General features: G+C 43.5%; 1 protein-coding gene across 12 annotated transcripts in view; it reads left to right on the top strand.

The window, feature by feature from the left end:
• Positions 1 to 6,511: 6,511 nt before the first annotated feature.
• LOC106567440 (EBF transcription factor 1) overlaps positions 6,512 to 27,624 on the top strand; it is a 149,397-nt gene continuing 128,284 nt past the window's right edge. For 3 of the 12 annotated variants that reach the window (XM_014136698.2, XM_014136696.2, XM_014136690.2), the window contains exons 1-6: positions 6,515 to 7,290; positions 8,040 to 8,196; positions 9,126 to 9,189; positions 10,566 to 10,621; positions 17,174 to 17,247; positions 20,577 to 20,645. In XM_014136698.2, coding sequence (XP_013992173.1) covers positions 7,157 to 7,290; positions 8,040 to 8,196; positions 9,126 to 9,189; positions 10,566 to 10,621; positions 17,174 to 17,247; positions 20,577 to 20,645 — 554 coding nt within the window. In that variant the 5' untranslated portion in view covers positions 6,515 to 7,156. Of the gene's footprint in view, positions 7,291 to 8,039; positions 8,197 to 9,125; positions 9,190 to 10,565; positions 10,622 to 17,173; positions 17,248 to 20,576; positions 20,646 to 27,624 lie in introns of all 12 variants that reach the window. The other 9 variants (XM_014136694.2, XM_014136697.2, XM_014136700.2 and 6 more) reach the window with 5 other exon arrangements.

Below are 27,624 nucleotides of genomic sequence, written 5' to 3' on the forward strand. Positions count from 1 at the left end.
GTGTAGCCCAAACTGCGGACTCTACAGGTAGAAGTTGCCAGATTGGCAGTAGCGACTTCAGACGGTTCCCATAACGCTTGTGGGGGTCGTAAAGACATTTTCGTGAGAAAATCGATTTTCTAGACGTCTCATGGTCTGACAAACTGCTGTAGCTTGGCCAACTCCCACCGCAGATGCGGAAGGCTGCCATTGGCGGATGTGGTGGATTGAGACTCTGCCCATGCAGAAAGAACAGATATCTCTAGCTTGAACAGACGGATTTTCATTGGGATTTTTTTATTATGCTAATTATATTTTCACAGGGGCACGGACATCGACTCTATGGGGTTTTAAAGATATGTGAGGTTTTGGTCATGGAATTACAAGGCACAAGGCAATGTTTCTTACATTTACAAAAGGCCAATCATTTCTCCAAAACTAAATATAAGTGTTGATATTAGTTGGCAGGGTTCTTCACCGACATTATTTTGTTTTGATGTATTTCTAATATCTTTTAATTAAGACTTTTTCTGGTATATGTTTTCTAAGACCGCTTCCCATCTGTTACACCAGAAATCAAAGCAATTACTTATTCCATATTTTTAGGTTGGAAAATAGATCTATGGCAACATTTTCCAAAAATAATAGACTCTTCGCTTTCATTTGACCCCCAATTCGATATGATTCAAGAACTTCACCTGTTGGAGCTTTGCCTTCGCAATTTAAGTAGTCCGAATTCCTCCGGCTGTGTAAAACACCCACTGTTTTTCTCCACAGAACCTCCTGCGGATGAGTGAACAGGAAGTCCAGCAGAGAATTCAAGACAGAGAGAAGGAGCTGAAAGATCTCAAACAAGCTGCAGCATCTCTCATTGACCTACTCTTGCTAGCAGCCTTTTAATAGAATATAGGATAATGTGTGCCTGCTACAACTAGAGGCATCAGTCGTCCCCTTGTCTTTTTCGGAGCCTTCACCTTCATTTCTGTGTCCTAACAGCACTCTGCGCAAGAGTCAGTAGAAGACTGTGAGATTATCTTTACTGAGATGATCCACTCCATTGAGAGGTGTTCTGGGGTGAGGGAGCTGATCAAAGCACGGGAAAAGGCTGGAGTGAGTCGGGCTGAAGGACTCCTGAAGCAGCTGGAGCAGAAGGTCGCTGAGCTGAGGAGGAGAGATGCTGAGCTGCAGCAGCTGGAGCAGAAGGTCGCTGAGCTGAGGAGGAGAGATGCTGAGCTGGAGCAGCTGGAGCAGAAGGTCGCTGAGCTGAGGAGGAGAGATGCTGAGCTGGAGCAGCTGGAGCAGAAGGTCGCTGAGCTGAGGAGGAGAGATGCTGAGCTGGAGCAGCTGGAGCACATACGTAGATGATCACACCCACCTTCTCCTGGTAACTACACTGTACCTGCATTTGTAATACAAATAAAGAGTATCAACAGGAAACTGCACTAACCAATGCATAAACAAATCAACGAATTACCTCAACCCTTTTTTCACCCTGTCTCTGTATTTCTCTCCCACCAAGAATATCCGGTCTCAACCTACCTTCAGACTTACCTTGCGTCAATGTACTGTATACCTGGCTTTTTTTCTACTTTAGAGATGTGAATAAGGCTGTGTCTAAGCTTACAGAGACACTAGAGGACTTTAATGAGGGGAATGGTCCAAAATCTCCACCACAGGTCAGTGAAATACTCTACCAGTAGTGGTCTCTCTATAAAAGTAACTTTAGACTGATTAAAAATATATTTGCTTTGACGAAGCAAAACGGTTTCTCTTTTTAATAAGTAAGAGCACCTATGCATTGAAAGAATATATTGCTGTTGCGTTTTTTGGGGTGGGAGATATCAACACGTTTAATGTATTAGAATATCTAGTTTTGTTTGTGTCTGTAGTGAATGCAGTGGATGTTTTGCTGCCACCGGAGCCCAAGAGAACTCGGCTCTACTCTTCTTTCAGATTCCTGTCGCCTCAATTTGGACCCAAACACAGCGCAAATGAACCTAGCTTTGCCTGAGGATGATAGAAAGGCTACACCAGAAAAGCAGCCATATCCTGAGCATCTAGAGAGATTTCATTATAGCTGGCAGATGCTGTGTAGAGAGGCTCTGTTTGGAGGTTGTGGAGTGGGAAGGGTGTTCTTCCGTCAGTCTCATGTAAAAACATGAACAGATTGGGTGTAGACTCTGATTTGGAGACAATGATCAATCCTGGATTTTAGATTACACTATTCAGGGTTACTGGTTCATGCACAATAATGTGAGGACTTTAGTCCTCCAGAGTAGGGGTGTACCTGGACCACAAGGCTGGGATTCTGTCCTTCTACAGCGTCCCTGACACAATGACCCTCCTCCACAGAGTCCAGGCCACATTCAATGAGCCCCTTTATCTTGGGCTTTGGTTTTACGACAGAACCATTACTAAACTGTCTGATTTGGAGTAGAAGTCCAAAGTCCTATAAGGAAAATATGCGCTGTTACACTGTTATCTTCTTTTTTTGTGATCCAGGGTCAGAACCAGTTTTTCAGTCAATTATAAAATTGCAGGTTCTCCAGCCAGAGTCCTTTTTCTCTCAAAATCTCAAAGTTATTCCGGAAGTAGTTAGTACATTTAGCAATTTGATATTTTGAGATATATGAATGTGTTTTTTGTCTTCCTTTCTCATTTTTAATGACAAAAAAACCTTTGGCTAGCCTGAGAAAACATATTCCAGCACTGCAGGTGGCAGTAGGCCTAAATCACAAAGTTTGGGTTAATGTCTGTAGACAGTACACTCCAGTACTCTTTGTGACAGTGAGTACCTTTTCAGTTTTTCTGCCAATAAACTCACAAAAGTAGAACAAGAAGAAACATAGGTCTACTACTTTAAATGAAATGGAGATTGTCCTAGATAACGCTGTCCATAATGTCACAGAAGCAATCAATGACAAAGGTAGCCCCCCCCCCAAAAAAAAAAATACAAATACAAATAACTAATGATCACTGGTATTTTGACACCTATATGCTTAGTTTGCTTCTTATGTGCTCTGGCAAAACTTTTACAGAGAACACACATCGACTGTTGATGCACAAGATTGTGCCTCCTGAGCAGACGTCTTGGACACACGGTGGCGACGTTTCATCACTTTTGAAGGTGTAAAATCCTCACACACCAAGACCATCATCTGCAGACTGTACAATAATAGTAAGCCTGTCATAAAGCCAGTCATACGGTAAATGATCCAGAGGCATCCTGTTTTAAAATATATATATATGTTTTCTTCTCTGTAATACTACTGGTCACTTAGCAAACGTATGAAGTGGGCTTTAGCTAGCCCAGATAGGTTTCAGGCTATCAATCAAGTTAGAGTAGCTAGGTTGTCTAACTACCTTGGCTGGCATGCCTGCTGGCAAGGTTGGTAGACTTTACAAAAACAAGCAATAACTAAATGTACTGAATAAGACTCACACTCCTTTCAATCTTTTAACCAGATTTTAGCAGCGATGCAGTGAAGCGAGTTTAGCTTCTTTAAAAAAAAAAAGACCGACCAGTCAGGGGAATAGAGACAGCTCAAAATGTATGCTTAGATACGCAGAAAAATATACATATTTTTTTTTACATAGAATTAAGCATAATGATTATGGCTCTAGTTTGCAGGAAAAAGCTGTTTGAAAAAAGGAAAAATGATCCGACTTACAGGACAAGGGGCCTAGCCCCCCTCCGGACGACCCACCAGCCTTCCTCACATACTTTGTGCCACCTCAGATTTTTGGACTGCATGACACCCCTGAAACGTTCTACAAGTATTCCTCTAAATTCAGTATATTGTCCCTTTTTAATGTTTAGCCAGTAGCCTAGGCCAACTCCTGCATGAACTTTACAATGAAACACAGAAACTGGATGTTGGTGACAACTTAATTGGGGAGAACGGGCTTGTGGTAATGACTGGAGCAGAATCAGTGGAATGGTATCAAATACATCAAACACATTTTCCCACTAATTGGCATTTTGACGAATCAGATCAGCTCTTTTGCCAATAATTTGGCAAAAGATCAGAATTGGGCTGCCTGTGTAAACGCAGCCACATAGGCCTCTAGTCAAGAGGCCTATTATTTTCCTCCATTGCCAATGTTCCATCCAAGACACAAGGCCTATTGACCACGGGAGGGAGTCGCTGTTGCATCCTAACTTCCTGATGCCACCAGTGTATGAATGGAATCAGCAATTTACAGAGGAAACACAGTGCTGAGTATAGCCTACCTCCACACAAGCATTATCGACTCATGTAGGCTGTGTAGCCTATCTTAAGCACCCACAAAACAACCTTGTTTAAATTGCTGCATTCTAGTATCGTTTTCTGGTATAGTAAAGTAGCCTAATGTGTTTTGATGGCTAGCTTATTGTGAAACGTAGGCCTATCAGAACAAGAAATCAAAATATATGTGATCATTGAGTTGACAATCAATTCTGTTTCATTGAATTATATATTTTTTTCCAATAGTTTAGGCATTTTATTCTGACGAAAGACTAAATGTATATGTATTCATCTTACTAATATACCTAATATATTATGATACAGTAAGGCTAAGAAACAGATTATTATTGGGCCATTTACGTTTAATTGTTTAATTAGATTGGGCATGTATTTTTTAAAGGATCCATCTCTTATGGGAAAACTTGGTGGGGAAAGGGGGATAAAAATATTCGTGGCTCAGGTATGTGTCAGTCACAGAGAAGAGAAACTGTTAAATTTACATTTTCTCTCTATAGGCTCAGGTATGTCAGACAGTCACAGATACGAGAAACTGTTAAATTGACATTTCTCTCTATAGACTATAAAATACCCCAGCGCTACAATCAGCAACACTCTGTGGGTGCGCGCGCACGCGCTCCAACTCATTTCCTCAAATCTACGTCGATGTGCTGAAATATAACATTACATTGACAACTTTTAATTTACCAACATCTCCCACATTTCTTTCGCGAGATAGGCTTCTTATACATACTAATCTTTTTCACTGCGCGTTACATTGTCCACTGTGACCAGCCTCACCTCAAACTTGTTTCCTTACAATTTATTTCAGCCCTTAACAGGAGACTCATAATCATACCTAGGCTATATATTAGCGCAACAAGGTCAAAAAGTGTAATGGATAGCGACAGGGAAAATGTGCAAAATTGAAAAGGAAAAATGTATCTTTCAATTGTTCACTGTATTCATTGTTTTTTTTTTTTAATTAAAGGCCTAAACCATAATTCACGAAATAATGAATCAATCTCTCTACAAAGGAGTCACATAGTCTATTTTACCCTATTGACTTATCGCCAGCAAAGCCGAGGAATCGGGTAACAATTATGCTTCATTGTTATTTTGAGCTAATTATTGTTATTGTCACTTTTGTTTGTGCCTCAGCGCTTCTTTAAAGTGAGCATAAATACAGTTCCATTTAAACTGGAACTGTGAATCTGTTATGTTTCATAACATATGGCTTCCATAAATTAGTCTAAACAATTGTCTAAATAAAATGGTGGTAAAGACGCAGGGTATTTTCTGCTGAAGTCCTGAGACCAACATTGCAATCAAATGTTCTCATGACAAAAAAAATATCTTCTACACCATGTCTTGATACTGCTGCTGCTAATCGCATTTTTGAATGAATCTCAAGACTGTTAAGTTGATAGTGTATGGGCCTACCACATACAGTCTATCACGCAGTCACACATGCGCTTTTGCTGCATGATAAGGACCTTCAGAAAGTCAGCGTTCGTTTGTCTAAAGAAAATATTTATTGTATGAGTTGAACGCATGGACATATGTCTACATCATGATAAATGATGTTTCTAAATGAAATTAAAACAGTTATATGTTGTTCCGCATTCCTATATTGGAGTGGGATATAGTCAAGTGTGTAAAATGGTGTAAGCTAGTGTGTATGCATGTATAACAATATGGACTCGTGTCATCTGTGCAAACTCTTAGAATTGTGTTAGTGTTAGTAGGCTAGGTTAAATGTTTTAAGATTGGCTCTGGGGTTGACGTCTAACGTGTAATACTTTTCACTAGCCGACATTAATAGTTTAATCGAGACAAAGATTCCGGTGTGCTCACACGCGTCTCCACTCCACTCTCCACTGTGGTCACTATGAAAGCCTCTATGCGTAAAATAGCGCATGATACCCATGGGCACCAAAAGTCCGATAATTCTATATTGAACAAAGTAGAAAAAACTTAATGTAGTATTTCCCCATAATAAGAAACGTATCAAGACCCGCGCAGAAATGTCTCCCTGGTGGCTACACAGTCAGACATGTTCTGAAGACATATCGGAACGAATTTGAATTTTCTCGCTATACGCTTCACTTCATGTGACCAAATTTTCGGCACGGAGTCATCTTTAGCCAAGTGTCTCCGAAAGCTCCTTTTGGGTACTCTCTTAGCTGTGAGAGCGCGACGGTAAGGTGCGGTGGAGGTAAGGGAAGGGGCGGCCTTTAATGAGGCGATAGGAGCTGGGGTTGGGCGGATCTGACACTGGGCTCGTCTTTGTTTGGGGCGGCCCGCCTCTAACAGTCACTCCCTCTTCCCTCTGGGGTTGGTGTGCTTGTGTTTAGTTCTCAGAGATAGTCAAATAGGATTCCTTTGGGAAGGGACACAAATCACTCCCATTTTAACAAGAGGAACAACACGGGATCTGCAGCCACAAGGGTCCTCCTCTTCTTGATTTCCAATTTCTTATTCATTTCCATTTGACAGGGAATATCTCTGCAAAAGGAAAACAAGAGAGAGAAAAGGAAGAAAACAAACTTGTCAGGGGTTGATGCCATTTGATCTAGCACAATCTGAAAGGTCTAGTTGATCCCATTCTCTAGTTGATACCAGAGCACATAGAGCAAGTCTCTTTAATACGGGGGGATATCGTCAAAACCTCAAGTGAGATTCTGTTAATTTACACTGTCTTGCGTTTCGCTCGTTTGTCTTTTTATCACTGTTTGAAGTGCTTTTCGTCTCTGATACACCTGGATTTCGATAAGTCGTCTTTGGACTCTTCGTGTTTTTCGCTTGGTTTGAAGTAAACAGACAGACTGTCACTGGCATCAACGCGGACCCAGTACTAGCTCGCGCCCACGTTGTTACCCTCTTTTACCTGTGATTAGAGAAAACACATTTTGGGACACTCAAACGGAGAGAGGGAGCGCGATTTTTTCATGTTTGGGATTCAGGAGAGCATCCAGAGGAGTGGGAGTAGTTTGAAAGAGGAACCCATCGGATCCGGTATGAACGCAGTTCGGACATGGATGCAGGGAGCCGGGGTGTTGGATGCGAACACCGCCGCTCAAAGGTAAGAAGCCGGAGACAGCATCTTCCTCACGGCGCGAGGACTCTACCAGCGCACGGATGGTCCATGGTCCACACTGTTTTGGAAAGCTATATATTTTCAAGGGACCCATTTATTTTTTTGTCTCTACATTTGCAGTTTAGCTTACGATCGAAGAAATGTTGAAGTTTTCTTCCCCCGCAGAATCGATCCCCTCACCATGGACGTAGAATTGACAGTTTAGCATAATGGATGATTTCTATACTCTACTGTTAATTGGACATAGTCTACAACAACCCGTAATGGCTTAGTTTAGTTACAGAACAGTTCAAATAAGAAGTGATCATATTTAGAATATAATAGTCTAACTATAGTATGATGATAATAAAACATGGTAATAAATTGGCCATGCATTGAAATATGTGTATTGGTCTCGAGTAGGCTATCAATTAATTGCTAGAAGATCCAAAAGCCTAGAATACGTAACAGGCATATCAACCACACATCACCGTTTAATAGCCCACTTCTATAGGATACATTCATTTTCCAAATTAGGCTATTTGTTTAAAATTAGCCCGGTAGGGCAATATATAATAGAATATCAAAAGGTTCGCTTCGCAGATATGAAAAGGACTTGTTGTTTGTAAACGAGCAATACACACGTTTAAATCTAAGGCTAAGAAGTTTGACTCTTAAACACGGTAACTATTATTTCCGTACGTTTAAGTCTGCTGATTCCCTAACATGACTACCCCTTGCATGTCTATCCACAGTGGAGTGGGTCTTGCCCGGGCGCACTTTGAGAAGCAACCGCCATCAAATCTTCGGAAATCCAATTTCTTTCACTTCGTTTTGGCTCTATATGACAGACAAGGACAGCCAGTGGAAATCGAAAGGACCTCTTTCCTCGGTTTTGTCGAGAAGGAAAAGGTGAGTGATATTTTAAATATTTTATCAGCTTCTCGAACACACTAAATTGTCCCACATCCACATTTTGACAATAATATAGGCCTATAATAAGTCTACCACGTAGATGTATCAGATGGTTCTAATTTCAAATTAAAAACCCATTCAACCTATCCATAAACCTGTGTATTTATTTTGCGAAGCTTTATAAACATTCCCACATGTTAATATAATTGTAGGCTATAATAGGCAAATAGTAGCTGAATAAAATTGTATCCAAATAATAATAACATACCTAATAATACTAGCTACGATAATATTAATACTAAGAATAATACTAATACTAATATATTTGGATAATAATATTTGTATTTTGAAGTTGACAAGTTATAGCCTATAATTTCTGTTTTATCTAGAGGTTTACTTGTTTAAAATAATATAAAGTACCCTATTTAATGAAATTAAACTCAATGTGTTTTTCTCCTTACAAAATGTCAATATTAAGTACTACTGCTTAATGTTTTGGGGGGCAATGGGTTTTGTATATTTCAGTAAATAATAATAAGGCTCAAATAAATAAAACCACTTGTTCCATAAATTATCCATGTAATTTCCAATAAACCCACCATGTATTTATCTAGTAGCACCAGGCCTACATTAAGTAATTACTTCAATATCTTTATTAGATTTTGCTCCCTTTCAGCCATGAAAACAGAGGCAAATTTCTATACAGTTCTATATACAGTTCAATTAAGTAATTGTTGAAGCATTAAAAATGCATGTGTAGAATAATTATGCTAGATTTTACCAATGCAAAATTTTACCGAGTTTTATATTCAATGTACGAGCCTATTTCTGATATCGCAGTCTAATTTCAACACAAGCCAACCAATGTCCATCTTATCGGATCTGAATCAAATGAGTTAAATCACTTTAAATCTGTTCATTTACAGGAATCCACTGGAGAAAAGACCAACAATGGTATACACTACAGACTGCAACTTCTCTACAGTAATGGTAAGTGTAAAACATAGGTCAACTCTCCTCTAGGCAATGTTATGCTTATGTTCTGAGTCGCAGGAAGCGGACACATAGGCTACCACAAACACGATTTGCATTGAATTCTACAGAAATAACAACACCAGGTGCAATTTAGTGTCGCCTTTTCATTGAGGTCATATTTGCGTTTATTTGAGATCACGTCATGCACTTTATCAGGCTAATCAAAAGTTTCATTTTGGATATATTTTTTTAATCATTACTATATTGGCTGCTCCTAAAGAAATATGTAGCCTATACTGTCAGTGAAAGAAAGTAAAACATTTGATATAATAATACTAGCCCGGTGAAGGAGTAGCCTAATTAAACTCTATGGCTTTCTGAATTTCATGTCCTGAATTGTCTTTTCTTTAACAATTATCATAGTTAAATATTTCCGGATATAAGCAGTCTTGCGCTTGTTATTTCTTATACCCGTGAGCATGTATTGTAGCCTATAGTGTACGTTGTCCATAATGGCCCTGCTTGGTTAGTTCATCTTTTGACCCCTGTTAGCAGCTATTCCTCTCACTGTAAAAAAGCGAACCGTTTTTAGGTCCCGGTCTAGCTATTCTGTTTCTATGTATGCAATGTGTTATTGGTTTTATGTACTATGCTGTTTACTTGATCAGGTTGAAATGGTCGCGTTGTCATCGTTGCCTTCACATTGCGAGGCTTAACAGTGTGTCGAGCAAAACCGTGAATTTTTTAGATTCATTGATGAATAGGCTATAACCCATTGCACAAGATATAATATATTGTGACTTTATTTATGCCTATTCACTTGTCTCTTTTGGCTTGGAAATAGGCTATATCCATATACGAGTAAATTTTGTATTTTTATTTACCAAATGTTTTTTGTTTGGGAACAACTATTGCATAATCCATCAAAACAATTGTGCCAATACAATTTTGATAATGTTGTGTAAATACAATAACTATATTCACTAACACTGATAATTGCCATGGGAAATACATTTTATTTGCCACTATTGAAAATAAATTGTGACAAAAATATATTTTTGATAAGTTTGGAGACTGAAGTTCAGTCATTTATTTTGTTTTGATCGCACCTTTGGTGACAAATACCTTTATTGACAAAAGTTAATTGCTCAGATTAAAAATACACATTGTAAGTACCAAACACTACACAATAAATGTAGTTAGCATAAAGAGTAAACATAACATTTTCAATGAGGTCGATTTTTTTGTTGCTTCAATGCATAGTTTGCCACTTACAATAGTCATTGTCAGCATCTCTGTAGTGTTTGTGTGTGTCTCAGGCCAGGGTACCTAATTGTATTAAAACCATTTCCACTCATGTCTTTTGTCCTCTCCCTCTCTCCCTCTGTCAGGCATCAGGACAGAGCAGGACTTTTATGTGCGACTCATCGACTCCATGACTAAACAGGTGAGGTTCCATTTCCTTATCCCTCTGCCTAAAAATTAAGAAGTAATATAGAACAATAAAACAAGCGTTTAGGAAGTGAAAGGAAGATAAACAGTATGTTTCTCTACGCCGACCTGGTGCAGGAGGCAGAAGGCAGCAGCCCGTGGAAGACTGTGTGTTCACGCAGCCCTCAGGCCTGTGTCACATTTGGACAGGTCCCCACTCACTTGGTAACACTGACAGCCAGAGTGTCTCCTTGTATTACGCCCCTGACAATGAGGCGGGGACCCATTGAAGTATCTTTTCTGAGCCGCTCTTGCTCTCACTGTAATACTCACTCTGATGATTTGGGTGGGGATGGGGGGGGGGGGGTTACCTGGGTTATTATTCCGATTTTAGTTCATAACAATGTAGAGTCATTTAATTGACATCCAAGTGCAGGAGTTTATTATTTGCAAAGCGGAACTGTTATTTTGATTGACATTTTTTTTTTGTGATGGACGTCGTATTCTGACACCCCCAAGAAAGTTACAATTTCGTACACTGAATTCTAATGTTCAGAGATATTATTTACAGGTAGGCCTTCAGCCGGAAGTGTTTGTACCGTTTCTGTTTTCTCTCCTGGATTGTACCCCTATGGATAGTGTGACATGTTCGGTGATTGGCTGGTGTGCTCGTTAGCAGACTCAGGGTAATGGCAGGCCGCTGAGAGGAGAAACAGACCCATGTTACACTCTTTTAATGCTCACTAACGTGCCAGTGCCCAATTGCCACACGCCGCTTGAATCAACGTTGTTTCCACGTCATTTCAATGGGGGGGGGCTGAGGGTTGGTTGAGAGGACTAACACATTTTTTCTCTTTCTGTCCACACTTGCACTTTTGTTTACCTCTGTCGAGGAGACGAATGGAGAGTTTGAGGAACAGACTCACATAAATCGGTTGAGCTGCTGTTGATGGAAGACCAAAACGATTTTGATGTAGGAACCGGATTATTTTGTCTTCGTATTATCAGCGTTGCAGCGTCTCTAATTTCTAGGTCATATTTCTGTGTTAGTCAGTGATTGTTAGACGTATGACTAGCGTGGCGAGGCCCATTTCCTGGCGCACGTGTGTCTTCGATGCCTCGGGATGAGTCAGATGACTTAAGGATCAGGTTTGTTTTAGCTCTGGGCGTCTCTTGAGTTTTCTGTCAGGAATGTGAGTGGAGCCGGAGCACAGGTCTCAGAGCCGTCGCTAGGGCCTCACAGCTACTGTGGTCGCTACCAGAGGTGGAGTCGATATACTGTAGTACGGAGGCTAGATAATAAGTAGGGCAAGACGGGTTTCTTTTTTTCGGACCAGGAAAAACTCTTGTGCTGTAGTTGTAGCCTATATCAGGGCAAGGAGTTTTTCCTGGCTGTGTCATCTGCTCAGGGAAAAAACGTGCGGCTCAAATAATAAGGTTTAACAGAGAGACTGCTGTAGCCAGTGTGATGATGACATGGGGGGGGGGGGGGGCGGTGGGAAAGGAGCACTAACTAACAGGTGGTCCAGCCAAAACATTGTTGCGGTTGGGTAGGATAAGGGATAAGGTCACCATGATCAGCTCCATAGCCCCATGCACTTTCTCTTCAGTGAGTCTGTCTGTCTGTCTGTCACAGCTGTGAATCCCAGTGTCTGATCACAGTGCTGCCTGCATGCCACTGTTCTAGCCCCCATGGAAATAAAGGGTAATCACACTAATCCTATAAACCTAACCACAGTGTTTAAGAGTCACTGTGCTGTTGTTACTGTGACCACCACTGCTGCACTGCGCTGCGGCTCTGATGTAACAACCGCTAATGTGTCACTGTGGCTTTATGTCCTACTAGAGATAATCTAACAGGGAAAATGGAGAAGTATTTTAAGGTTTGTGAAGAACTGTATTGACAGCTACCGTGCATATTGAAATCACATTTAGTTAGTACATTCATTTTCATCTCAACCCCCCCAAAAAATTGCTGTTATTAACATAGCAATTATTGTTTTAAACAACTATAAAATCAGCACCACTATCACACATAATTAATAGAGAAAAGATGTGAGGTAGAGTAAAAGGGTGAGAATGAGGTGGATAGAGAGAGAGAGAGAGAGGGAGATACTGTAGATAGATAGAGGGAGAGGTAGGTAGAAGCCCCCTGGGTGTCAGTCAGACAGCTGTATCTGTGATCACCGTCTCCATCTCTGACAGATCTGATTAAGACAGCGCCCAGGCAGGAGGGCCTCTCCTTCTCTCCCCCAACTCCATCTCTCTCTTACTCTCTCTCTCTCTCTCTCCCTCCTCTCTCTTTTTCTCTCTCTTACTCTCTCTCACTACCTCCTCTCTCTTTTTCTCTCTCTTTTTCTCTCTCCCTATCTCTCTCTCTCTAACTATCTCTCTCTCTCTCTCTCTCTCTCTCTCTCTCTCTCTCTCTCTCTCTCTCTCTCTCTCTCTCTCTCTCCCTTATCCTGAGTTTTGGCGCCAGAACAGCTGAGCCGGGGGTGGAGTGGAGGTTGTTGCTAGTTTGAGATGGGAACAAAGAAGGAGACAGGCAGGCTGATCGTGGCACCTCTTTAAAAGTAGCTGTGGCAGCGGCCCGGGAAGAAAGGCTGCCATGCTCCTGGTGGCACGCTAACAGATGACGCTAACAGAGTGGGAAGTGCGTTTCCACATATTTATAGCAACTTGTTTACACGCCTTCGATTTCAGCCGTCACATCAAAGCCAATGAGGAAAACAGCAAATGAAAAATGAAAAGTGTACGGCGTGAGATGAAATATGTATTAAAAGGCACATGAACGCTACATGCCTTTTAATGCACCCAGTACATCACTTTGTTCTTAGCACAGGATGCGTCTGAATGTCATGTGTGTTGCGTAGAGGGTGGCGGTGGAGGGACCAAATTTAGTTTTTATGGACGGTTGACTTCAAAGACAGAAAGACATGGTTGAATCACACCTACAGTAAGATGTCATGGGTAGGCCTGCTTCATTTGTGAAAATCCATGATACAAACTGCAGTTGTTCTCCTTTTGCAGCCAGATTTAGTCCTTATTAGAATTGTGGATGTATCCGAAGCTGTGTAAAATATTTAGACACCGAACACTTTAATGATACTAACAATAAACCAGACAAAAGGGCTATTCATCTCTTCTATGAGACATTTCCTGCTGTTGGGAAGCTGTCCGATAGCTTTGGATATTCAGCCTTGTTCAGGATTAGATTGTGGTAGTGACTAGCGGGGGAATGTTCCAGAGGCCCAGGTCTGGAGGTCTGGATTGTATGGGGCTGGTCGACCTGGACACCGTCCCTCACTTAGCAACTCCTGTTTTTAAAACCTGACTGAAAGACGAGCCAAAAAAATACCACTGTGTTATTTATATTTTGTGCTATTGAGTTTGCATCCTCTCCACTGCTGGTGCAGCTCTGTGTAGTTCCTGTTTTGGCAGCCATGTTTCTCAGCACTAATCATTTTGCGTTTAGACATATTTACTGAACATGGTGAAAAAGCAAACTCGCAGAGTGAGAGGGTTTCATTCAAATGTTATGGTTTTTCACCAGCTCTTGGTTTCACCCGACAAAAGGACTTGGGATCTTCAATCTTCATTTTTATTTGCAGAAGAACATAGACATTATTTCATCACTGTATATTTCAACGACTTCATCTGTCATGATATAGGTAATGTTATTCTACTAGAGGACAGGACATTGCACAAGGCCTAGTTGTGCTTAGTAAAGATAGATATAACCTGGATGTTGGGAGCAGTGGACTCCGAGCCTGGAGACATTGATGCATGCAGTGCTGTTTTAGAAGACCTTGGCCCTTATTCTCTCAAAGTGAAACCAAAGGAACAAGTCACTTTCATAGTCATCCTGACTGCCGAGTAGCTGTGTGGAGCAGGCTCGTTTTTCAGTCGCGGTTATGAGGGAACGGATCATTTTAACACCATATCTAAAATTAGCTCAAGATCACAAATATGGATTTGGTTGACTCCTTAAAACTATCCCAACATGCTTTGTGCCCGCACGCAAGGCTGCTGATGGGAGTGTCTTGTGTCTGCCGTGCCGATTCCATGCTGCGACTGTTTTGCCGTAAACGAGAGTTTTGCCGGTGCTGGGACATGATGTTGGGTAATGGGAAGGTGAAAAAAAAAGCTGAGCCATTTTGGAAGGGGTGGAGGCTGGGCCAGATGGTGTGCCACTCTCCAGTCTGGCATCCCAACTGCTCGCACACACCCACACCTCCCCTCCCTACCCCGTTCCCCTGCCTCCATCTTACCGCCCCGACGCCACCGTCACCGCTGTGCACATGGAGCTTTACACGCTAGAGTAGGTAGAATGAGAACCATTACACTCCTACAAGACAGACAGTCACAGAAATACGTGAGCAGCTACCATCCTCTTCACTGTTAACGACAGAGAGAGGGGGAAGCAAAGCCAGTAGAGAGACACCCAGCCGGCGCTTTCAGTATCTGTTCAGTGCTCTGCGCGATGAGTCATGAATATCTAAGCCCTGAGAGAATGAGAGAAGAGAAGGGTGGGGAGGCAACAATGTTCAGGAAAATAACACAACATTCCCGATTCCCACTGCACTCGTAAAGCACCAAGAATCTCAGCCCACTTTCCATAAAACAGTGCCAGGATTCTGTGTAGCATGTTCAAAATGACGTCTTATGCATCCGTGTGTCTGTTTGGTTTAAAAGAGTCACAGTGTGAGCACAAAGGTTTTGTGTGTGCGTTCTGTGCTTAGGGTGAGAGGTCGTAGGCCCTTCCCTGGGTATAGTACCTGCAGCAGGCCTCTTGCAGTGACAGTGACTGGGTCAACATGTGCTTCTCAGCAGGGCTCATAGCCCCCTCAACAGCCAACAGCCACTCTCACCGTTACCCTCCTATGGAATACGCTCTCCTCTCGGCTCTCTTCACGTAATGTCCCGCTCTGTCGTTCTGTGGGTAGCCAGGGCCCTGGACGGCTCCCTCCCTCCCTCCCTCCCTCCCTCCCTCCCTCCCTCCCTCCCTCCCTCCCTCCCGGACAGAAATATTGGACATGTCCCGCAGATTTCCCACGACACCCGCTGCTATTCATTAAACATCCCCTGGCCAGAGGCAGTAAATACTACATTAAGCTCTTAGGGCCGCACTGTGTGTTTGTGTGTTTCTCAAGTGGAATCTGCTCTTTGAAATTCCATGCCAAACGGGAGGGAGGGAGAGGGTGTTGGTAGTGGTGGTGTGGAGGGGGGGCTAGGGGGTGTGATGGCTTTTGGGTGGTGAAAGGAGATGACGCATTCTAACAATAAAAATGTTGTCCTTTAAGGTTGTGGACTGTATGAAGTATATGGGTAGTACCATATTTTAACCAGGCATGTCAGTTAGGAACAAATTCTTATTTACAGTGACGGCCTAGGAACAGTGGGTTAACTGCCTTGTTCAGGGGCAGAACGACAGATTTTTACCTTGGCAGCTCGGGGACTCGATCTTGCAACCTTTCGGTTACTAGTCCAACGCTCTAACCACTAGGCTGCCTGCCGCCCCATAGATTAAAGTAACTGTCCATTGTTTCTAGATATCGATGAAAGAGGACCCAAAGTCATTCTCCCCCAAAATTATTCTGAGGTATGTTAGAAAGCAGCTTTTTTTTGTATTGGACTGGTGTGGGCATAACCCAACAATAGAATGGTGTGGGCGTAAACCCAACAATAGAATATGCGGGCGTATACCGGTCATTAAAAATATTAAAGCGAGTCGCCCGCTGATTAATCAGCTCGTCCTCTATGAGGAAATAGCAAGGATTTCTTTTAGATTGAGCTGGGGGGAGCTTAAAAAATGTAAATGTATTATAGGGTGAGTCAACAACATTATCTGGGTATGAGTTAACAGAATAGTGAGATTTTTACTGGACAGTTACTTTTAAGGATAATGTCCTTCGGTGTGCCGTGTTGCATCCCAAATCTAAAGGCCACATTTGTGTCCTATGGACCCTGGCCTAAAGCAGTCCCCTATATAGGGTATAGGGTGCATTTTGGGACCCAGCCCATGTTAAAGAGAGACAGGAAGTGATATTTCCATCAGCACACACAGCCCTGTTTGGCTGGACCACAGCAAGCTGTAAAATGCCCTGGCCTGGCCTTTCCAGAGAATATTTACTTGGTTATTACAAAATGGGGTGATATGTTGTCACACAAGGAAACGCTAGAATCAGTCAACATACTGATGTGTCGTGTTTGGACCCAAAACAGAACAGAACAGATAAAAGTTCCATGAGTTAAGTCCACCATACTGTATGTTTATCTGGCTAGCTTCCCGTGATTTCCTTTTCTTAGCATGCAGAAAGTGACAATGAAAAATATACTCTACTCTAATATGTCTGTTAATGTTTCCATAGAGACTGCTGTGCAGTGTTTGGAGAGAGATGTGACCAGATGTGAGCCAGGCCACAGTAGGAACTCTCTCTCCGGGGCAGATATAGTTGACCTGCTCCACTAACATGCCTCTGTGAGGACCATAACCCAACCTCGCTACGAAAACAAATCCTCAACCTGTTTCTAATATAATATTTTTTGATCATTTTCTCCCTCGCAGGCCATTATTTATGAAGGTCAAGACAAGAACCCAGAGATGTGCCGAGTGTTACTGACACACGAGATCATGTGCAGGTAAGAAGAGGAAGCTCTGGAACTCTGCTTCTCCCCCAGTCTGACGCTACACTGCGCTACACTATGCTACAGTACGCTACACTAGACTACACATCACTACTCAACCATATACGTACAGTATGTTACAGCGATGGCAAGGCCTCACCATGCATTGTCTACGGCAGTTCTCATAGAGGCTCAACCTTACTGTAGCTAAGCAGGTCACCCCTATACCTCCCTGCAGAAGAAGGGGGACGAAGAAACAGGGAAAGTAGAGGAAGATGAGTTTTGCTATCAAATGTTGTACCTTTAATTAAAATCAAAAGATGAATTTGCTTGGAACTGGGTTGTGAGGATAGACTCCTTCCTATTTTTAGAGGCATTTGAACAGTTCTCTCTCCCCCTAAAAATACCTCTCTGATGCCTGCTTAATTAGGACATGCAGAAACTCATTACTCAATTTGAATTCTCCTGTTGTTCAGCTGCTAACAAATGGGCCTTCCCTTGCATTGTGACTATGAAATATATGCAAGGACTTATGTACTTATACGCACATACTCACACATAGTCACACGCACACACACGCGCGCACACACACACACACACACACACACACACACACACACACACACACACACACACACACACACACACACACACACACACACACACACACACACACACACACACACACACACACACACACACACACACACACACACACACACACACACACTCAAAGATGCATACTCGTATTTAGAACATGAATTAAGTTCTTTTCGGACCTTTCTTCAGAACCACTTTAACTGTAACTCACTCTTTAATTTGAGATAAAGTCATGATTAACAGTAGCATTAGAAATCGACAATTATCACACAATGATGTTTTTAGTACAGGGTTTACAGCCTAAATTTGACCCATCATTCCATGCAACCACCACAGTTGTAGAGTATGGCCATTTCCCATCTACGGCCCTCAAATTCAACTCTGGTCCTCGAAGCCAGTTCCACTTTTTTTTTTATTTACATTTTTTACATTCTTCCTCTCTAATCAGGGACTGATTTAGACCTGGGACACCAGGTGGGTGCAATTAATTATCAGGTAGAACAGAAAACCAGCAGGCTCTGGACCTCATAGGGGAAGAGTTGAATAGACCTGCTAAGCAGTGTTTGGTTAAGGCATTGTATAGGGTCTGAGAGAGTGTGAGACATCGGTAGAGAGGCCCAGTGTGAGGACCCTAGCCATGGAGACCGTGATGTATCAGACAGTGTCCTTTGGGGTGCCAGTCCCACCCGCCCTGCGCCCCTCCCCAGTCCCAGTCTCAGGGATGGAGACGTGCTGATTCTGCACTGGGGGTTCAAACACAGTCTCAATTATAAGCAGAAAATTAGTCTGCTCACCATTAATCAGTACTGCTAATTGCCGTGCACCACCATTAGCCATATGGTGCCAAGCCAGCTTGCAACCGTGGGACATAAGTGCTTAGTCCTTTCATTTTACAAACGCAAATAACGGGCTACAATGAGTTTTCCAACGCTTCCACAAAGGAGGAACATATTTAAGGTCATATTACATTTTACGTGGACCAACAAAAAAGTAATTTCCAAATGATGAGATCCACTAATTAAACAAATTGGGATTTAATGTTTTGGTTTTAGGCAAGAGCCGGTGAACTGAAATAATTTGTCATGGTTTTGAGTAAATTGAAAATAAACAAGGGTTAGAGGGTCTGGTATGGTAGCATTGTCCTCACAGGAACAGACATCACTACATCCTGTTAATTACATGAGGCGATTTAGATTTCATTTCTTCAAAAGCTGCGGCAGGAAGGAAGCGTTGAGATTAAAGATGTGATTTCCTTTGGATGTCCTGCGGGAACGAATGGAAGTTAACAGGAAAAGAAAATATCCCCTCAACAAAGCTGGTGGAGGCATGTACTAATTAGCATAATTTTGGTTGGAGGAAGGGGAGGGGGTGGTGGGTGACAGTGAGTGTGTGTGTGCGGGGAGGGTAATAGAAAAGAATCCTGTCTCCCATGGGTGCTGCCTGATGATTGGATTGCAGGGAAGCCACGAATCAGTGCTCTAGTCCCCCCCCCCCCCCAAGCCTCGCTCTATTCTGATCCAATGTGACCCACTTCAGAGAGTCGCACAGAAATGAGAGCAAGGGGGAGACAGAGGAGAGAGGCCAAAGAAAGAAAGAACAAGATGTTTCAAAGACCCGGGACGTCCTCCTGAAATCCTTTGGTTGATTCTCATTTGTTCTCACTACACCAGCAATGCATTTTCACACAGAGCTGTACCTGCAGCTTTTACAGTCACAATGTACTCCTGCTCTCTACAGAGACTGTTCTGCACCCAGTTGGCAGGTCTTTCTGTTGTGCACTGCACTCTCCACATGTGATTCAGTCAGATGCGCTGCTTTACACTCCTGCATTACAATATCTCGGAGGCATGAGAGCCACAATATGAATCATTAATGGAGCTGATCGATCAGTCCTGCCAAATGGATGAGGCAGAAGGCTGAGAGAGAAGAGGGAGGGAGGAATAGAGAGGGGGATGAAGTAACAGAGAGAGGAGGGATGGATGGGAGGGGGGGTGTAGGTTGACTCGGTGCGGAGAGCAGCCCTGTAGGAGGGAGACAATGCCTTGGGTTTTATGTGACAGGCCTGTCCCCAGCCCCATTCTACACCCCACTGCCATCTGTGCACTGGAAACATGAGCTGGGGGTCTCTCCAAGCTGCTCCACTTTCCCTGCAGCCTCCCTCCCTCCAGCTCCCCTACCACCGCACCCCTACACCCTCCAACACAGCCAAGCCACCCTCCAGCCCCCCATGATGCTCACCTTTGTCAGAGAGAGGCAGGGGAGGAGGTGTCAGGTTAGCAGTGAACAGAGAGTGTTTGACCCAGGAGGGTGAAGGGAAAGGGGGAGCGACTGGGAGAGAGAGGGAGGGGGGTGATTACCAGCTACCTGCCTCAGGTGATACAAGGGGTGCTCTCACCAGCCCTCACTCCTCTCCCCTAGCACACCTGTCATCCCCTAACCAAGCTGGCCCCTGAATGACTTGTCTTTGTGGGCTGCTGTAATCAAGCCATATGTCGAGATAAATAATGTACCCAGACACACAGACGCAGTCTGTTCTACAGGTGACAAAGGGCTGGGTGGGCTGGGCAGGGCTTAGTTCAGGCCTCAGAACAGGACCAGGCTGTTAGGTAATTGGTACCTTCCCCTTTATCCTGTAGAGGCCTGGGCCTGGGCCTGGCTGAAGCAGCTCTCTCTGAAACATGGCTCTGTTTTTCTTTCTCTCTTTAACCCCCCCCCATCTCCTTCTCTCCCTCTGTGCCCCTCAGCCGCTGCTGTGACAAGAAGAGCTGTGGCAACCGCAACGAGACCCCGTCTGACCCAGTCATCATCGACAGGTACCGTAACACAGTCCTCCATTGGCTCTCCTACTGTGTGTGTGTGTGTGTGTGTGTGTGTGTGTGTGTGTGTGTGTGTGTGTGTGTGTGTGTGTGTGTGTGTGTGTGTGTGTGTGTGTGTGTGTGTGTGTGTGTATATTACCCCCTTTGAGGCTGCTGATGCCATGAGGGAAAGAGCGAGGCACACAGATCAGTACAATCTAGGAATCTGGTATGGTTTGGTCAGAGTGTACCTTATGGTTCTATCTGTAAAGTTTACAGTGAGTACCACAGTGCGTGTGCAAGTGTAGTGTGCTCTACGTGGAGTGGTCAGTGTGTACAGTGTGTGCTCCTCCGCAGTCAGGGAGGGAAGACGAGGGGAGGCAGAGTGAGGAGTGTGTCCTCTCCTTTCCTTTCCTCTCCGCTCCCCTTAATAAAACCCACATGGATAATGGACTGTGAAACAATAGCTGCCAAAGTGCTTGGAGCCCTCCTCCTCCTCCCTCCCTCCCTCCCTCCCTCCCTCCCTCCCTCCCTCCCTCCCATCATTCCTCCAGGACACTCAAACACGGGCCTTCTATTGTACACAGCGCATTTGTCTCTCTCAGCTAGACGGGAGCCATTAGACCTCAGCCTCCCATATAGCTTTACTGTATTCATTTGTTGTAATATTACCAGTCGTGTCTCGTAGGGGTGTTAGTCCCAGAGTATTGGAGTTTTACTTGTTAGACGTCTATCTAACACAATAGCCCCGGTGAACTCGGCTCTGTTGGTGGGACCTCCACCACGCCTGTATCTCAGCGGCTGTATGTGCTGATGTTAATGTCTCATTTATAACCACGGGAGGAAGCTTCTGATTGAAGCCACACAGAGCTGCGTTGGTTCACACCAGAGTTATTGTTCAGTGCGACGAGGCAGATCTGATTTGTCGCTTTTGTCAAATGGACTTCGGGGCTCATTTGTGAAGATTAAACCCTACTGAAGCAGAGGATGTGTGTGGGGGTGCGGTATGTATGTACACTATGTATGTGTGTGTATGGTAGTGCTGAGTGATTAACCAAAATGTTGGTGATTTTTCCTTTTTTAAACAACTAATTGACTAACGTCGGTCCAATGATTTGAATTCCATTTCGTTTTCTTTCTTCTGTGAGCTCAATGTGCACACTGCACAGTTTCTCTTGAGATAAATCCGATCCAGCCTGAACCTTGAGATGTAGTGGTAGTTTCCAACAGACCAATATTTGACATAGTTTAGCACATGAAACTTCGTAATTAACTACAATGACCATAATCCACTGCACATCTATTTGTCCGGTCTGTTTCTTTTACGGCTGCTGCTACTGTGCAGAGGCAGAGAAGAATGTGCTATCGCGAGGGGATCTAGAAAGCAGCTGTTGCTTCGCAAGGTATCTCTACCTGAAAATACATGATCTAAGTGATTGATAGTTGGTATTCAGCAGACATAAAAGTATGCCTTATTTACTTTGAAAAACTACAAAATAGTGATTTTGTCAGAAAACATAGGCAGCAGCTCTATAGAGGTGAGATGTTGACTTGGAATGAAATAATGAAGTCATCAAATAAAACAAATGTAATATACACAACAACTGAAATATTTTATTAAAGAAAATTAATTTAATAAATGATGGTTAATAAGTGATAAGCAGTAATGGGCAGTCACTACCATCATGTGACTTTTATTAATTGTTTTAACCTGTGTTACAGCATTCAACCCAAATAATCGAAACCGAAATCGAAAAACGTGATTATTGAATCAACCTCAAAAATAACTGATTGCTCTGCGCTAGAGTATGGGCTATGATGAATATGTACATATATTGGTGGATTTCAGTATTCCAAGATATTCATGTCTTTTCAGGTCAAACACATGAGCCAAATGCTTCTCTCAAGCAACACGCCGACACACACACACACACACACACACACACACACACACACACACACACACACACACACACACACACACACACACACACACACACACACACACACACACACACACACACACACACACACACACACACACACACACACACACACACATCTTGCCCTTGTAAAGAGGGATGACAGTAGTGTGTGTGCTGTGGTAATGTATTCACTGACCTGCGCTAGAGGAAGGACACAGATGCACATCAGCTGTGGCACATGCAGCTCTCTCAGTGCCAGGAGAGGAGAGAAGCGGGCCCCATACCTGGGACACGTGTTCTGCCCCCTCCCCTCCTCTTACCCTCACTGTCCAACGTTCCGCTTCGCTGGGCCAGAAAGGGTCAGCGCTCTTGGGGGGCAGCTGAAACCCCCCACCCAGCCCCCCTGCTCCCCTCTCTACCATCACACACCTTCAGACTTCAGTGAACAAACAGGGCTCAGATGAGAATGGCCAGATGAACCCAGAAACTTCTATTGAGCTCATCCTCTCTCACTGCCAGAACACTGCTGTTGTGTTTGTGACTGCTCAGTGCCTTACGCTTTCAGGAGATACATCAAAACAAAGAAGTGCACTGGCCTCAGCACAATTCATATTGCTCTCCCAGCGCCTGTAAAATGCTATTATTTGCTGAGGTTTGTGGGGGAAAGGGAATGTATTGATGTTCATAGGCTATTAAGATATCTAAAGAGGACCCAGGTGAATCTACTGAAAAATAACCCTGTGTCCTGTGATGCTATGGCTGGTCCCTTGTGGTGTGACTGTCTCCTCTCCCTATGCTTTGCCAGGTAGCCAGGCAGGCACAGTCCACGGCGTAGTTGTGAGGTTATCATACCATCATACACAATTATTCTCCTCCCTGTCACGCGCTCCTGCAGCACCGGAAAATGGGTCATGTGAAAACAGAAAAAAAGGAGGAAAAAAAATGAAAAAGAACCTCATTTATGTCTGGTGTATTCTGGCAGGGTTTTTTACCCACTCTTCTTCTTTTTTGGGGGGGGATGGTTCACAAACAAGCAGCTTGGCTTTGCTGATAGATACCATCTCAATTACGACTTATTATCCCCCCCAAATACATCATAAAAAAAACTCTAACTTCTATATTTTTCCTTGAAGTTGTTTAATTCAATAAATAAGGCCTCATTAGTGTGCTCTTGTTTCAGAGAACAGATTCGATTGTGGCGCTGTAATTAGCAGGGCTAGCGTTAGCTAATTCTCCTGGCTGAGAGAGAGAGAGAGAGAGAGAGAGAGAGAGAGAGAGAGAGAGAGAGAGAGAGAGAGAGAGAGAGAGAGAGAGAGAGAGAGAGAGAGAGAGAGAGAGAGAGAGAGAGAGAGAGAAAGAGAAAGAGAGAGAGAGATTCACTAATTAGATCACTCTTATAAGACACCAGGATAACTGCAGCAAATCCCCCGGAATGGAAAAACCCCACTAATGATGCCTTATTATGTTGTTAAAAGAACAAATCGCATATTAACTGTGGTTTATTCCCTCTCTACTTTGTAAACACACAATATGAAGCATTGGGTTTTCTGTGGGAAAACATTTTTCTTTTATTGCTTTTGCGATCTTCTTATTTTCTGTGTGTGAAGTCAGGTTACGGTTGTTTTCCTGATTGAGGTTATCTACGAAAACAGTGTGTCAGGGAATGCAATGGCTGCCTTGTGCATACCGTGTTACTGTTTACCTGTTAGTGTGTGTGTGTGTGTGTGGCCTCCCTGCTCTGCCATATGCTCCTCTCCCTCTCTCCCTCTCTGTGCTGAGACCTATCCGAGTCTCAGTCAGATTATTTCAAATAACTTAATCCTCCTCATTGACATGGACACAAAAGCCCACTGACATCTAATAGATGCCTCTTCACTTTCCCCATTTTCCTCTCCTTCAGATGGGCTTCAGATCAGATCTGCCACCCCCCTCCCTCTCTCCATCCACCCTCCTCCTTCTACTGCACCCACAGAGAGCCCACTATTGTCTTCTGCCTCGTCTCACTCCACACACCCCTCCTCACTTGTTTTTCTGCTTGGAGAAAGCCTTAAGATGTGGATAAACAGTTGTGTCCCAAAGTGAGGCTTTGATGGAACCGTTTCAAAGAGCACATTTATTGTGTGTGTGTGTGTGTGTGTGTGTGTGTGTGTGTGTGTGTGTGTGTGTGTGTGTGTGTGTGTGTGTGTGTGTGTGTGTGTGTGTGTGTGTGTGTGTGTGTGTGTGTGTGTGTGTGTGTGTACTGCATAGGTGATTGTGTTGGCTGGTCTGAAGAACGGCATGGTATCAGTACATCACAAGCCCTGTTCCCGTTCCCGTCGGCTCATTTGAGACGTCTCAGTTTACACACACTCCATTATTCCCCGGCCTGGAGATCCTCCAGCAGGAGGGTGTGGTGTATGTGTGTCTATTTGTGTGTGTGTGTGTGTGTGTGTGTGTGTGTGTGTGTGTGTGTGTGTGTGTGTGTGTGTGTGTGTGTGTGTGTGTGTGTGTGTGACTGTCTCGACTGATCCCTGTCAATGTACCTCTACCATTTCCTTTTCACCTAGGTCTAGTTACAAGCAGAATAGGCGAGAAATGCGTACATCATAAGCTAGATCCGAGCTATGCATTTCCCTTAACAAAGCAGTGTTCTGGGCAGGGCAGGGCCCCTGAGTGTGTCCTTGGCTTTGTTTTGTCTCTGGGAACCCCAGCTCCAGCCCCATGTAGCCCCAGCCCCAAAGGAGGAAGTGCTGCTCTGCTCTGTCCTCCCGGGACCAGCGCTCTACTCCGCTCTACTCCCCTCCGCTCTGCTGCGCTCTGCTCCGCTCTACTCCACTCCGCTCTACACCACTCTGCTCCGCTTTACTCCGCTCTGTGTAGCTCAGCTAGCATGCTGGGAGATGTCAAGGATGTCAGGGAGCCCGCGGAAGATGGAATGTGAGAGTTCCCGTGGATACCGTGGGACTTCCTGTCGCCCCCACCCCCCCCCTCCACCCCATCCGGAGGCGTTCTCAGTCCCTCTGGCTGGCCTGATCTCCACTCACAGACCAACATCTGGATTTGTGCTCTCTAACCAAAACAACAAAGAGAGAGAGAGAGAGAGAGAGAGAGAGGGAGAGAGACAGACAGATAGAGTGGAGAGAGAGAGAATGAGAATGAGAAAGAGAAAGAGAAAGAGAGCAAGAGAGAGAGAGAGAGAGAGAGAGAGAGAGACTCCAGAACCAGTCAATAGGATAATTAAAACTAGGTTGCTTTGCCCTCCAGTTGAATGTTTAATAGAATGCGGAGCATTACCTACAGCTACATGCTGCAGTGGTCTGGGGAAGGCAAATCCAAACAGAAAGGAGAAAGTTGTGATTGTCAATCATTAGTTTGGGATTATGATGATTCCTATAGATAGTATACAGTGAGTGTACAAAACATTAAGAATACCTACCTAATATTGAGTCCCCACCCCCCTTTGGCCCTCAGAACAGCCTCAATTTGTCGGGGCATGGACTCTACAAGGTGTTGAAAGCGTTCCACAGGGATGCTGGCCCATGTTGACTCCAATGTTGGCCCATGTTGACTCCTTTGGGTGGTGGACCATTCTTGATAAACACAGGAAACTGTTGAGTATGAAAAACCCAGCGGCGTTGCAGTTCTTCCATTGCATAATGGATGACTGTCACTCATATTCCATTCACCCAGTTCAATGTAACATTGATAGGTTTAGGCTACTACATGATACTCAAATTTTTCCTTTACACATCATAAGGTTGCTACCTAGCCTATGAAATAAAGTTTACAACATATGTGCACAGGTTGAGAGAAACATTTGAGTAATCAAGGTGACAGACAGTGACACATTCATTAATGTCTTGCACATTCTTGCCTGCATCTTGCTGATCTAGGGTGTAATCATTAGTCCAACAGTTGCAAACGGAAGTTTCTATAGGACAAATTCAGATATGTTTATCCGTTTATCCACGTTTTGTTCCGTTTGCTTCATTTAAGAAACATTTTTCAACAGAATCGGCGGAATGAATACACCCCTGATCACCGCAAACACAGTTCACTTTCATAGCAGCCACATACAAACAGCATCATCACTTTGCTCGTTGTATAATTCCTTCACGCATCTATGCATTCTCCTCCTCTCACCTTTTCCCTTCGCTTGTGGACTTCAGTGCACAATACAACAGCTGTCTGTGACCAGGTGAAAAAACCTTTCCAAGCCCAACCTTCATGCCATAACCGCTAAACGCTACATCATTGTCAGCATATTAGCTAACTCCATAGTCAACGTAGCGAGCTACTTGAACTAACGCATTAATAAACCCTCTACAATCATGTAGTACAGTGTACAGCAAGTAGTTTATTGCCTCAGTGGCAATAAATTAATAAACCAAAAACTTATCTTGACTTGGAAGAGTTCCAGTGTTTTTAATTTTTTATTACAATTTATTTATATATATATTTTTTATTGAATATCCAAAACATACAATATACTTGCAGTGAAGCTGCTCAACAACTACACAACACCAGCCATCCAACAGACTCCCATTTGGAGTGACACACAGAAGCATCCAGGGTCATCGACCTGCTCAAGGGCACGTTGACAGGTCTCCCACAAGGCCCCCCCCCCCCAAGAAAAACGGGGATGCGAACCCTCCAAGATCCCCCCACAGTTCCTCATAGCTGTCCCTCAAACATCCAAGACCCCTCCCACAGTCACCCCCAATAAAAAAATAAAGATAAAGAAAAATTAAAAAAACGATAATTAATTCCATTCTCCACCCCCAAGAACCCCCCCCAAATGCTCCAACAACCAATAAAATGAACTCATGAGAAAAAAGAAAAGACAAAAGAAAACAGAAAACAACAATGCAACAAAAAAAAACTACGGACATCAAGGACAACTAAAATCATAACAGCATGGCCAACTGTATATGTTTGAGTGCATGTCTGGCACTATTACATGTGTGTGTGTCCGTGTATGCATGTATTTCAATGAGAGTGTGTGCATATGTATGTGTACAAACACATGCATGGCATCAGCTTCAGGCAAACCGGCATTAGTTGTTAAAACACTGCCCCTCAGTGTCATTCAA

Source organism: Salmo salar, chromosome ssa13, assembly GCF_905237065.1.
Source record: "Salmo salar chromosome ssa13, Ssal_v3.1, whole genome shotgun sequence".
Lineage (NCBI taxonomy): Eukaryota > Metazoa > Chordata > Actinopteri > Salmoniformes > Salmonidae > Salmo > Salmo salar.